The sequence below is a fragment of the Piliocolobus tephrosceles genome, chromosome 13 (genome assembly GCF_002776525.5).
Source record: "Piliocolobus tephrosceles isolate RC106 chromosome 13, ASM277652v3, whole genome shotgun sequence".
NCBI classification, from domain to species: domain Eukaryota; kingdom Metazoa; phylum Chordata; class Mammalia; order Primates; family Cercopithecidae; genus Piliocolobus; species Piliocolobus tephrosceles.
The window spans coordinates 44,435,024-44,447,234 of NC_045446.1; the positions used below are offsets into that span (position 1 = coordinate 44,435,024).

The following is a 12,211-nucleotide window of genomic DNA, read 5'->3' on the forward strand; positions in this document are numbered from 1 at the left end:
AAAGTAAGCCCCCTTGGTCTGACATTTTCAACAATATTTGGTTCACAAACAAAGGCCATAATGAGGGAAGAAAGAAAAAATGCTAAGCCTGGACTCACCCAGGAGGGAACCAAAACATCTCTTGGTATGATGAGTCCATCCACAAACTGAACTAATTCAGACTGAACTTATAAGTACTGGAGTTCAAGGGCAGGATTTCAAAGCCAAAGGTGACCACGAGAACCTGAGACACCCAAGCAAACCTGGGAGGCCACTGGACTTTCTACAAACTCAAAGAGGCAGAGCTAGAATGCTTGATCTTACCCAGATCTCAAGGGGCTTGTCAACCCCAGCTGACATCTAGATTACACATGTATTGATAAAATACGTGAAGTTCAGAAGGTATTCAGAGAAGGAAATGAAAATCTTGGAGGTTGGTGAGATGATCAGGAAAGGTAGTGCATAGAAGACCCCAGAGCAAGTCCAGCATGCTGAATGGGAATGTGAGTAGAGGATGGGAAAGCAGGGGGCAGAGCATGCCACTTCAAGGGAAAGCCTGTAGAAAGTACAGGGGAAAGAAAGTGCTGGTGTGTGCTGGGACTCGGGGGACAGAGTGGGAGGAAATGAGGCTAGAGAAGCAAGCAGGGCAGGGCAGGGAAGACCTTGTATGCTACACTATGGAGCTTGGACTTTGTCCTGCCCTCCAGGGGTATGGTGTTAATTAAGAAGGCTAAGAGCACAGGTAGAGTTGAAAAGCAGAATATCTTCTTGTTTACCAGTGGCGCAGACCTGAGGCCTCTGGCTAACATTTTGAAATTCATTATTGTTAACATCCTTGTGTATCATGGGAATGTCTATCAACCTCCAGTCTGGAAGCATCTGCCATCTGGAGCATTAGAATACCTATTTGCTGAAGAGCTAGGTCTTGGCTCCTGTGGAACAGCTGCAGGTATCACAACAGATGCTGCCTGCTGGGCCTGCCTTACTGAGGCAGTGTGGCAAGAGGGGAGCGTGGCAGGTCAATCTTGTGTCCCCTACAGCACAAGAAAGTCCCAATAGCTCCTTCTCAAGAGGAACTTGACCTCTCATAACCACTGTATGTCCAAACACAGTTACAAATAACAGAGAACACAGACGGGTTCTTTGAAACATATACATGTTGGGTTTTTAAAATATTAAGCTTAAGGGAAGTGGTGTAAGAGGTGGGGGAACAATCCTGCTGTTGTTAGAGCCATGGTCAATTTCTCCAACGTGTGCAGAGCCAATTAAGCAGGGCAGTAAAACTGTCATTCCCAGCACATAACCTACGAGTGCATCCCGGCTCCTCTGCTCCACGTGATGTACGTGCTGATGGCAAAAAAAGCAGTTCTTCCCCTCAAAACCACTTCAAAGGCTGGAGGCAGAGGATGGCCCCTCCCAGGAAGGATGGCAGCTTGTGTGCACATGCCGGGGTTTGGGGGGGGGGGGGGGGCACGGTCATAATCAGAGATGCTTTTTGCCAGGCGAGATGATTAAATACTAAATCTCTCTCATTTCCATGGCATCTGCTTTTCAATCCAGCAGCTAGGCAGAGAGGCTCAAACTGCTAACCCCACTGCCTCTTTTCCACAAGATAGTTGCATACAGATCAATTCTGCGGGACTTTCTAGAGGCATTCTGGTTGCCTTCCCTGGCCCAGATGAACCCAACACTGCCAAACTTGAACTGATTATATGTCAGGAATAAGGAATGACTTTATTAATTAATTTATAATTATTAATAAAATGACTTTATTTAAGCCTCATAACGCTGTGAGCAAGGCAAGACTACGCCATTTGGCCAATAAGGAAACCCAGGCTCATAGAGATCAAATCATTTGCCCAGGTAACACCATCAGCAAGTGGTAAGGATGGGCCTTCACTTAGGTTTACCTGCACCTCATAGCCACTATGTTTCTCTGCCTCCTGCAGGTAAAATAAGCCTCCCTTGTCTCACCAGGGAGGCCGGGGCGGGGGGGGGGGGGGCAATAAGAGTGATCAAAGGCAGAAGTCCATGGAGAGCTTTCACCCTCATATCGATTCCCTCCATATGCCCCTTCCCCACATCCAGATTCAAAGGTGAGGCTTCCCATTCTTCTCAATACCCCTGGTGCCCATCAAAGTGTTGGGCTCTGGCAGGTGTTCCATCAATGCTTGGTCTCCAACAAAAGACCTATTTCCAGAGCTCCAGGGGAGGTGGCCTACTCTGCCAGAAGGAGTAGGACTGCTTCTTGTGGCAACCAAACTTTACTGCTGTGCTTTGTGGGGCTTGATCAGCTAAAATTCTTCACAGGATCCTGCTTAAGGCTGGGGGTGGGGAAAGGGGAGTATAGAGAAGGCAAGGAAGAGCCTTTGAAGGCTTCATTTGAAACAAAGAAGCATCCCTTTGTTGGCCTCAGCAGAGACAAAAACGTATCTCAAAGAAACACTAAGTGGGGGATATGACACTAAGGGAAAGCCAGATCTTGGCTTAGGGTAAACCCAGAAGCACTGTGCCCAGCCCAGCCTCAGGACAGGGTTGACACGCCCTCATCTTCCAGTGCTTCCTCTCTTCCCACTGCCTCCTTCCATCATCTGGGACTGATAACAAATCATTCACGGGATGGGCATGTGCTTCCAATTAGATATTTCCCCAGCTAGCTCCTGTTTTCTTTATCTTGCAGGACTGAGCACATCGTGGGAACAGGCACTAAATTTCAGGTTTCCTCCCAGCTCATCCCTCCCCTTTCCTTTCCTATGTATGTGCATCTGTGTGACATTCAAATTAACTGGGAAAGGACCAGTTTGCCAGAGCAGTGGGTGTCCGCTCTGACTTGGGCCTGGTGTTGTCAGGGAAGGCAGCCACTTTCTGCATGGCTACAAGAAGTGGTGACAAACTTAGGTTCCCTACTGTCCTCCTCCACTGAGTCTAGGTAACACGCTGACTTGCTCTATGGAGAAGCGCAGTGCCATGCGGTTTCTCCCTCGCCAGCCAGGCAGAGCCTGACGTGGTTGTCCCCAAGTGTAACCACTTTAGAAAACCAAACTCTAGGCTCCGCAGCTCAGCAGCTCACACCTGTAATCCCAGCGCCCTGGGAGGCCAAGGCGGGAGGGAGGATTGCTTGAGCCCGTTAGTTGGAGACCAGCCTGGATAACACTGAGACCCCACCTCCCACCTATACAAAAAAAAAAAAAAAAAAAAAGTAGCTAGGTGTGGAGGCATGTGCCTATAGTCCTAGCTATGTGGGAGGATTGCTTGAGCCCAGGAAGTCAAGGCTGCAGCGAGCCATGATAGCGCCACTGCACTCCAGCCTGGGCAACAGAGTGAGACCCTGTCTTTAAAAAAAAAAAAAAAAAAAAAAAAAAAAAAAAAAGCAAACTCTGGCTAAGGAAAGGCACCTAGAGGCTAATACACTGGGGCAGCAAGTGAGCAGTTATTCAGTATATATTTGTGAGAAATGAAGACAGATATGAGTATGGATTTCCCTTTCCCCTTAAATAAGAATTCAATGAAAAATACCAGTCAGCCGGGTGCAGTGGCTCATGCCTATAATCCCAGCACTTTGGGAGGCCGAAGTGGGTAGATCATGAGGTCAGGAAATCAAGACCATCCTGGCTAACACGGTGAAACCCAGTCTCTACTAAAAATACAAAAAATTAGCCGGGTGTGGTGGTGGGCACCTGTAGTGCCAGCTACTCCGGAGGCTGAGGCAGAAGAATGGCGTGAACCCGGGAGGCGGAGCTTGCAGTGAGCCAAAATTGCACCACTGCACTCCAGCCTGGGTGACAGAGCAAGACTCCATCTCAAAAAAATAAATAATAAGTACCAGTCATAATAAGGAGGAGATTCTACCCCAGCAGCAATTTCTGTTAGGATGCCACAAGTACAGTGTGAGAGAAAAAGCCAAGAGTAGTGGTTGAAACACAAGATTTTAAAAAGCAGCCTCAACAACCACAGAGATACCAGAATTGAAGCGAGGGTGGGAGAGGCAGGGGAAGAGAGTGTAGCACTGTGGTTATACTGAGGGTTCTGAGTTAGACCACTTGTGTTCAAATCCTGGTTCGTCCATTTTTTATGTGTGTGGCCTTGGGCACGATGACCTAACTTTCTAAATTTTAGTTTCCTCATCTGTGAAATGGGGATAACAATATGACCTACCTCATGAAGCCTGGCATGAGGATGATATAAGATGATGCATTTGAATTAGTGCATTCAATAAATGTTAGCTGTTGGTACCTTTAAAATAACAGTAGAAGCAATGATGCAACGTGATGTAACTGGCTTTTCCCATACCATAGAATGGGTCCTTCTAGGAGGCAGCAGACAGGTTAAAGTCTGAATTAAGAGAACTAGCTCGTGAGCAAGGATATTTTTTATTTTCGGGGAACTGAGGCGGTCTCCATGGCACCTAAGAGCATCCAGAAACAAAAATGAGACATAGCTGCCTTGGTGTTTTGTCTCCTCTGCCCAATATGGATTCATGCTCAGGTCTTTATAACTCAAGAGAAAACCAAACCCACATTAGTAATTTTAACAACAACACAAAGCACAACACACATAAATGAGATGCAGGTGAGGTGGGATTAGGGCCAGGAGGAAGCAGGGAGCAAACTCATCATAAAACCACTATAAAAACTGTGTAGAAACTCACCTTTACCTAAATCAGAATGGATTCTGATGACAAAGCAGTCAAAGCCAAAAGTCAAGAAAATGTGAAACGTCATGTACACCTCAATCTCACTTGCACTCCCCCCGCTCACACACTTGCAACAATCCCATGGCCACTTTCAAAGCTCTGCACCATGGGACCATTAGCCAAAGCACGTTTAGTTTTCTCGAACTGCAAACATGAAACGGGGAGAGGACCAAAGGGAAACTCAGCCAGAGCAGAGGGAACAATGGAACAGTGGGTTGGGATTAACCATGCTTCGCAGGACACAGAGAAAGTCTAACCTAGAGATCTTTTTCTGACCCAGAGTGAAGCGGATGATTTTGCTCTGAGATGAGTCCTTGGATGATGCACTGCATGATAGGAAAGAAAAAAGTAGAAGAGCTGAGTGAGGAGAGAGAAGATACGTTAGACACACAAATCCAAAGAGTCTTCTGACAGTGGGGATGTTGCTGTTTCTTTCCCCCTGCTCCGTTTTCTATGACACACAGCTTTATTTCTAGGTCTCACTTTACTGATTTGATAGATTTCCAATGTGAAGAAACTGCTGTTAAGATTATCTAAGAATGATTGCGTGTATGCATCCATGTGTGTGTTTCTTTAAACATCAAATGTCTTTCTTAAGGCCTTATTCTCAAAATATGGGGTCCTTGACAAGTAAACCAACTTTATGCCTTTCTAAAGTATTGAGATGTTTCTATTTCACATGCTTGTTCTACTGCGGTGCTTTTCAGATGAATGTCCTCAGTATCCCATAAAGGTGACCCAAAACAAGGGCATAGATGTTTGCAAATCTATACCCAGATGTTGCTGATCTTGGAAATTTTTGCTTTTAATGCTATAGAAATGACCGTTTAGTGCTTGTCACTAAACTCACTAAATTCTGTTTTTCCTGTACTACAAATTGGTACACATGAAGAATTTTAGTTAGGCTTTATAAAAGAAAAAGTTAAACTTATTTACTGCTTTATGAAAGAAATATTTATCTTTCTTGCATCCATACATCCTGTACCACATTCATAAAAGGATCTGAGGTAAGAAATAATTTGTTGGTTTTACTAGTCTTAGGCAGTGAAGAGACAGAGGAGAATAGAGAAAAATATAAAGTCATTTTCTGGGTTATTCCTTAACAACTGAATACTGATTATCTGTGTAGACACAGACGGAGAAAAAAAGCAATTCCTGGAGACTATGCTCCTCTCCTGGACTCTAGACCAGGGGGAATTTCACAGAGTGAAATGTGGATTAAGTTCTTGGCCACCATGTTGTGAGATGAGCTAAGGTGAGGAGGCAAAGTGAACCTCTATGAGGCTATCATGGAGGATTTGCTCTGATTCCTTCACGCCAGTGGAGCAAAGAAATTCTCAGATTTTCTCAGCCAACTTCCATAGCTCCTTTACTAGCAAACTTCACGGAAAGTTGTCCAAGCTTTTGTATTGGGTGCTGAAACTAGGTAGCTTCAAAATAGTTTTTAGGCAGAGTTCTAACGGAAAAAACAAAACAAACCTGGCATGTGGGGGGTTGGCATCAACATTTGACATTCATAATCAAGGGTCCAAACCACTACCCTTGGAATTTTGGTTATCAGATATAGAATTTGGAGACCAAGACACTGATGTAATTTTATCATTCTTAAATTTATAGCCAGAGTGTTAGCATGGGATAGCATATCCCTAGACCTTGAGAACAAGATTATCCTTTGGAAATAAAATTAGAAAGTATCAGGATATAGTGAATAAAACCAGCCTTCTGCAGAATTAACCCAACCTGGGCAAGATGAAGGGGTGAGAACATACAGCAACTCCAAAGCCTAGTCCATGTCACCACTGTAGGTGGTGGGCCATGATGGCAGGACACTTTGTAGCTGGAATAAATGAATGTAAAAACCGGACTCAAGTAAGTTTGGCTCTTCTTTAGGTAAAGCACTCGTTAGTAGTAGGATGTCTTGGCGTACTGGGAGATGGGTGCTCTGACTGGAATATCTGGTTATTTTAAGAAAACAAATGCCTACCATGGAAATGGATGTCTCAGGCTAGCAAAGCTCAGTGGCATAAACCAGTATTTCACAATGCATGTTCCTTGGAACCCTATGCAGTGAGATGCTCTATAAAATAAGAAGAGTGCTGTGGCCAAGTTTGTAGAATGCTCCTTTCTGTGTCACCACCTGTCTGAACATTCATAATGCATACCTGCTCTCCCCAGCTTCCTCATCTCAAAGAATAATACCACCACTTACTTAACTGTTCAAACTAGGAATCTAGGCTTTAGCTGTGATTCCTCTCTTTCCGTCACTCCAGAGAGTTAATCTGTTTGCATGCCTCTTGGCTCAACTGCCTAAGGATTCAGAATTGTTCATCTCCATTTCTGCTTCTATTACCTTGACCCAACTTATCTATAGGATTGCAAAGTCCTCTCAACTGGGGTCCTTCCTTCCATTCTTGCTCCTCCACAATCTCATTCTCCAAAGAGGAGCAAAGGTGGATTTCTTGACCTGCCAATCAGATCAAGTCTTTCTACTACTTTAAGACTTTCCCATGGCTTCCTGTCACCCTTAGAATGGAGTCCAAACCCTATCCAGTTTAACTGGCACTCTATGACAGGGCCGGAGTACCATAGCAATGCACAGCTCCAGGGACCACAGGTCACACTGTCATCCACATAAATGGTAGCGGCCCTCTCTCCTTCCAAACCACCTTATCACTGGTCCCTCTCCTCCCCTACTAAGCTGTAATAACCTTGTTTATGCTCTTCCAACACACCAAGCTTACCATTCATGTGCTGAGAGAGACCTTTCTATCAACCAAACCTAAATTAGCAACCCAGCCCCTCTGAATCCCATCATCTTATTATAATACTCACCACTATCTGATAGCTTCCTTCCCTGTTCATGTGCTTGTTTGCCTGTCTCCTCCAGGAGCATAGGTGAGCAGGCACCTTGGCAATCTCATTCATTCTTGACTCCCAAGTGCCTAGAACAGTGTCTGGCACATGGGAGGCTTAATACCAATTAAATAAACAAATGCATATTGGCAGGTTCAAGGATCTGAGTAGACCTACAATGACAGCCATATAACAATTTAACCCAAATTATCTCCCAATATTTTCCCCCCCACAGAACTCATCTCCTGCAATATGACCCAAGTTAACATCCCAGGGAATAAGCACTTGGCAGAATGCAGTCTGGGAAATGACGCCCTGATCATTTAAATCATCCATGTCCATCAGGGAAGCTCTGACTGGGAGTGACTCCCACTCAGGCAGTTCTCCAGGGAAAGGGTTCGGCAACTGGCTGCTAGGCTGTCTGTTCCTCATTGCTAATCCAGGCATCTCTCCCACCCCACAAATTTCCATAATGCAAACTGGATATAATTAGATAATTAATTACGGGGCCTGATTTACATTACACCCATCACTGCTGGTTTTAACACCATCACAATTGGGAAATAGCACTTCTCATGGGGAAAAAAGAAGGCTGTAACTGTCTATAAGGCAGCAGCTGTGTTGGAGCAGCTTTGTGCTCTGCCTAACCACAATGGGTAATAAAAGGTATATCAAGGTATGTGAGAAGCCTTATGATTATTAATGCTGGTGCTTTGGGGGAATGAAAAGGAAAGGCCATTACACTTCAGCACACACTGGATGAAATCAAGCAATCAATCTGATCAGTGACATTTAGGGTTTATAGCTGAAGTCTTGTGGCTTAAAAGAAAACAGTATGAACTTTTCTGTAGAACTTGACCTCGAGTCAAGAACTCTCTAGTGCCTAAAGTCTTCCTTTTTTTTTCTGCCATTAAGACAAAAGTTTTACAAAGTGATGTTATTTCCATTGTAGCACAGTAGATGGTAACTACAGTGACAATTGGCTTGTACCTGGTGAGTATGACTGGCAAACGTCAGTCCCCCGGGAACAAAATCCAGGCCCTAACCCTGCAGACCACTCCTGCATTGTGGGACTCTCCCCATGGCAGTTCAACACAACAGTCACATTTAATGGTAATTGCTCCCATTAGGCGATGCTGCCCCGCTCAGGGATGGCTGCCCCCTTCCCTTGCCACCTTTCTTCAGTGCCCTCTATATTTCTGTTCTGGCAAAGCAGAGGCATCCACTGGAATAGAACTTTTACCTCCACTAAGTAAAACTACTCTCATGTATAACACTGAACATTCGGCTTGTAGGCAGATACACAAAAGGGGTTTGAAGTCTATTTTAGGGGCTGTTTATTGCCTACAAGCATGTGTGTAATAGGCCAGAGTAACAGCAGGAGCAGCTAATGAGCTTTGGCTGCTGGCAATTCTGACCTATAAAAGTATACATCTCCGCCAGACACAAGAAGGGCTCCTCAGTGTATCCATTTCAAGGCCATGCTAATTTCTCACTAACCACCAGTAGCTCTCAGCATTGAAGAAGCACAAATGAAAAACCCATACAGGAGAGTCTAGAGATTGGTTGGTGTGGAGGAAGATGCCTGAGAAACAGAACCATCAGTTGGCAAGGAGCCCCCACCTGGACTGCATTTCAGCTTGTGCTTTTGACTGCTGATGTGGCGCTGGCTGGTGAGGCTGGCACAGGGCTTGGGGAGCAGCTGGCACCTGCTGCTGAGGGGTGCCAGCCTGGCACTGGGAGGGGGCCCCGGCCACCTGGGACACGGCGGGCAGCAGAGGTGAGGAGAGGTGCTGCTTCTGGGGCTGCTGCTGCTGCTGCTTGTATCGGGAGAGGCTGAAGAAGAGGCCTAGAATGGCCTTGAGGTTTCCATTCCTGATCTCTGCAAGACAATAAAGAGACTCTTGTCAGATGGGGAGCTCTTCTTCCTGTGCAACGGGCTGTTTCAGCCTGCACGTGAGTTCGATTTCTTTAGGATATGACAGGCTTTGAACACTTCATTGGTATCACAGTCAGTTAAAATCGGCCTATACCACAAAGAAATTAGCTTATTCTTGCCATCAGGATTAGAGTGGATACAGGAGGCAAGTTGCAACTAGATGTCTGGTAGGTGCCAAGAGGAAATTCTCAGTAAGGACACCACTGAAAAAGCAAGCATCTCGAGCAAGACTGTGCTTGTTCTACAGGCAGGGGATGGAGGAACTCTGGCACTGGGGGAAGCTCATGGGTCTTCACAGTGCACTTGGCTTCTGCCAAGTCCATGTTCTAAGCTTCAAGCCACAATGAGTGTGCCAAGTGGCTGCTGTCCCACTCCATGATCTGCATGCTCTGCTTTCCCCAGTCATTCTACTCTCAAATACGTGGCTCTGTGTCCCTCATCTGCTGAACAAATAACTCTAATTTGGGGTGAGTATAGGACAGGCTAGAAGGACTTGCTTCCATAATGGACTCAGACAAAATATTCCCTACATTAAAAGAAATAGAACAGAGTGGGAATAAATGTTTGTTTTTATTCCAGACAGTATTTTTCAATGTTAAAATGCATTTGCCTCAAGGCATGCATAAAGAGTTGCAGAGGAGAATAAAATATTTACTCACAGGCAAAGGCCATGGCTCATGAGGGACTCCTCCTTGGGAGATCCCTCCTTTCTATGCAGTTAACACTAGATGCAGATGGCCAGAGTCTGAGCAGACCCTAAGAGTGAAGTTCTGGGGCCACTGAGCATGAGGGACAGAGGACAAGGAACCTTGGGGTCAAACATACTCAGCACTCTCTGCTTTCCTATCACTCTAGAATGGGTTTTTCTTAACTGGCAAGGGAGGAAAGACAGATGTGAAGCAAGAAAGCTTCAAAGGCCTTGTTAGAAGGGTAGGTAATGCACACTTACAGGTTAGCCCTGGGCTGGGAAAGAGGCAGCTAGTGAAGGAACAAGAATTTCCTCCAAGGCTTAGTTGAAGGGCAGAAAGTATGAATGGAGTCCTTTCAGAAGCAAGCTCCATTCCATGCAGAAAAGGAAGTGTGCCCTGCCAGTGCCTTGGCCTGATGTGATTTGCTGATTAGGTCAGGCTGAATTACTTCCCCTTGGAGCATCCCATTCTCCAGGCTCTGAAGAAACTGACAATACAAACTTCTAGAATCCAGCCTTCACACCCTACTCTGGGAGCTAGCAGATTTTATCACAGGACAAAGCAGACAGGAGCACAGCATTTGGAAAACCTAAGCCATGAGTTCCAATCTGTATTCTTATCACTTACTGGTTGTGCAACCCCAGGCAAGTCACTTAATCTCTCTGGGCCTCAGTAAAAAGGCAATACGGACACCACTTTGCCCCATTGCACAGGTTGTTTTGCAGAACAAATGGGAGCATTTAGGCAAAAGCGCACTTTAAACAGTGAAGTCCTTCACTCGTCTTGGTTATTATATGACTACAACCCCAGAATCCTGAATGAGAGTCTCATACAGTTCCAGCTTCATACCTTAAAAATGACAGTTTTTACTATGGTGACCTTTTAATCTATTGTGTTGACTATGATTCTTTTGAGAATGAAAGCCAGGGAGTGGGGAGCTCTTAATTATACCAGACCACAGTTGGTAGCCAGGACTGATGTGGCAAGTCAGGATGCAAAGTCACTGTGTATAAACCACTCTGTGTGATGTGTGAAGCAGAGAAACGCCCAAGGGGTGGGCCAGCCCCTCAGTCTCTTTTGGTAATTCAGCTTTAATCCTTCAGCCATGCTTCCCTCTCCATACTAAAGAAACCAAAGGAGAGGCACACACCTGTAGCATGTTCCACTTCTGATTCCAAATGTTCTCAGTGGTACATGAGAATCAGAGTGTGAGGCTTGGACGAAGTAATTCAGCTAGCTACTCACTTTACTTATGGGAAAACACAGGCCCACAAGGTGAAGTGACATCTCTATAGTCACCCAACTGGGCAGTGACAAGAACTAGGGACAGAATCAAGGTAAGCCAAGCAAGGGCTGACATACAAGTTAGTGCCTATTAAGGTTAAGAAAACAATTTCCCCTCAAAACTGAATTCACTGAAGGGAGAAAGTACTGTTAATTATGGGGATGGGATAGATGAAATCTATGTAAGATTTATTTTTAATGCCTTTTCAGTTATCAAGTCATATAGTTTATAATAATAAGAGCTATTATTAACCAGTGTGTATCAGGCTAAGCTCTTTACATGCATGATCTCATTTAATCCTTACAATATGGGAAGTGAGTAGGATTATCCCTCTTTCACATAAGGGGAAACAGAAGCTCAGAAAGGTTTTATGACTTGTCCAAGGTAGTAAACACTGGAGCTGGGATTTGAATCTAGGTTTTCCGACTCAGGGTCCAGTTTTCTAACAGTGTGTAACTTGGCTTACTTGTATAGCCATCATGTTTTATTTATTAAGCTAGCTGGTAGGTATTTGAGCATTCTTTATTTTTCTGGGATGTCAAATATTCCATGATGCATTTTTTTTTTTAACCATGCAAGAAAAAAACAAGAGGAGAGGAACTAACAATTCAGCATACCCAGAGGATCAGGGGTCATCCACTGCAAAAAGTAGGCATGTTCACATCAGCACCCTCCATAACCTACTAGCCCAATCCCAGTGCAGACAAGCAGAGCCAGTCCTGTTGTATTCTCTACCTACCATGGTCATTTAGTCGTTTACTGATCAGAATGGC

General features: G+C 45.0%; 1 protein-coding gene across 4 annotated transcripts in view; it reads right to left on the minus strand.

Moving 5' to 3' along the window:
• NAV2 (neuron navigator 2) overlaps positions 1 to 12,211 on the minus strand; it is a 771,558-nt gene that overhangs the window by 240,584 nt on the left and 518,763 nt on the right. For 3 of the 4 annotated variants that reach the window (XM_023191516.1, XM_023191514.2, XM_023191515.2), the window contains exon 5: positions 9,149 to 9,407. In XM_023191516.1, the coding sequence (XP_023047284.1) occupies positions 9,149 to 9,407 (259 nt within the window). Of the gene's footprint in view, positions 1 to 4,929; positions 4,999 to 9,148; positions 9,408 to 12,211 lie in introns of all 4 variants that reach the window. The other variant, XM_023191513.1, reaches the window with a different exon arrangement.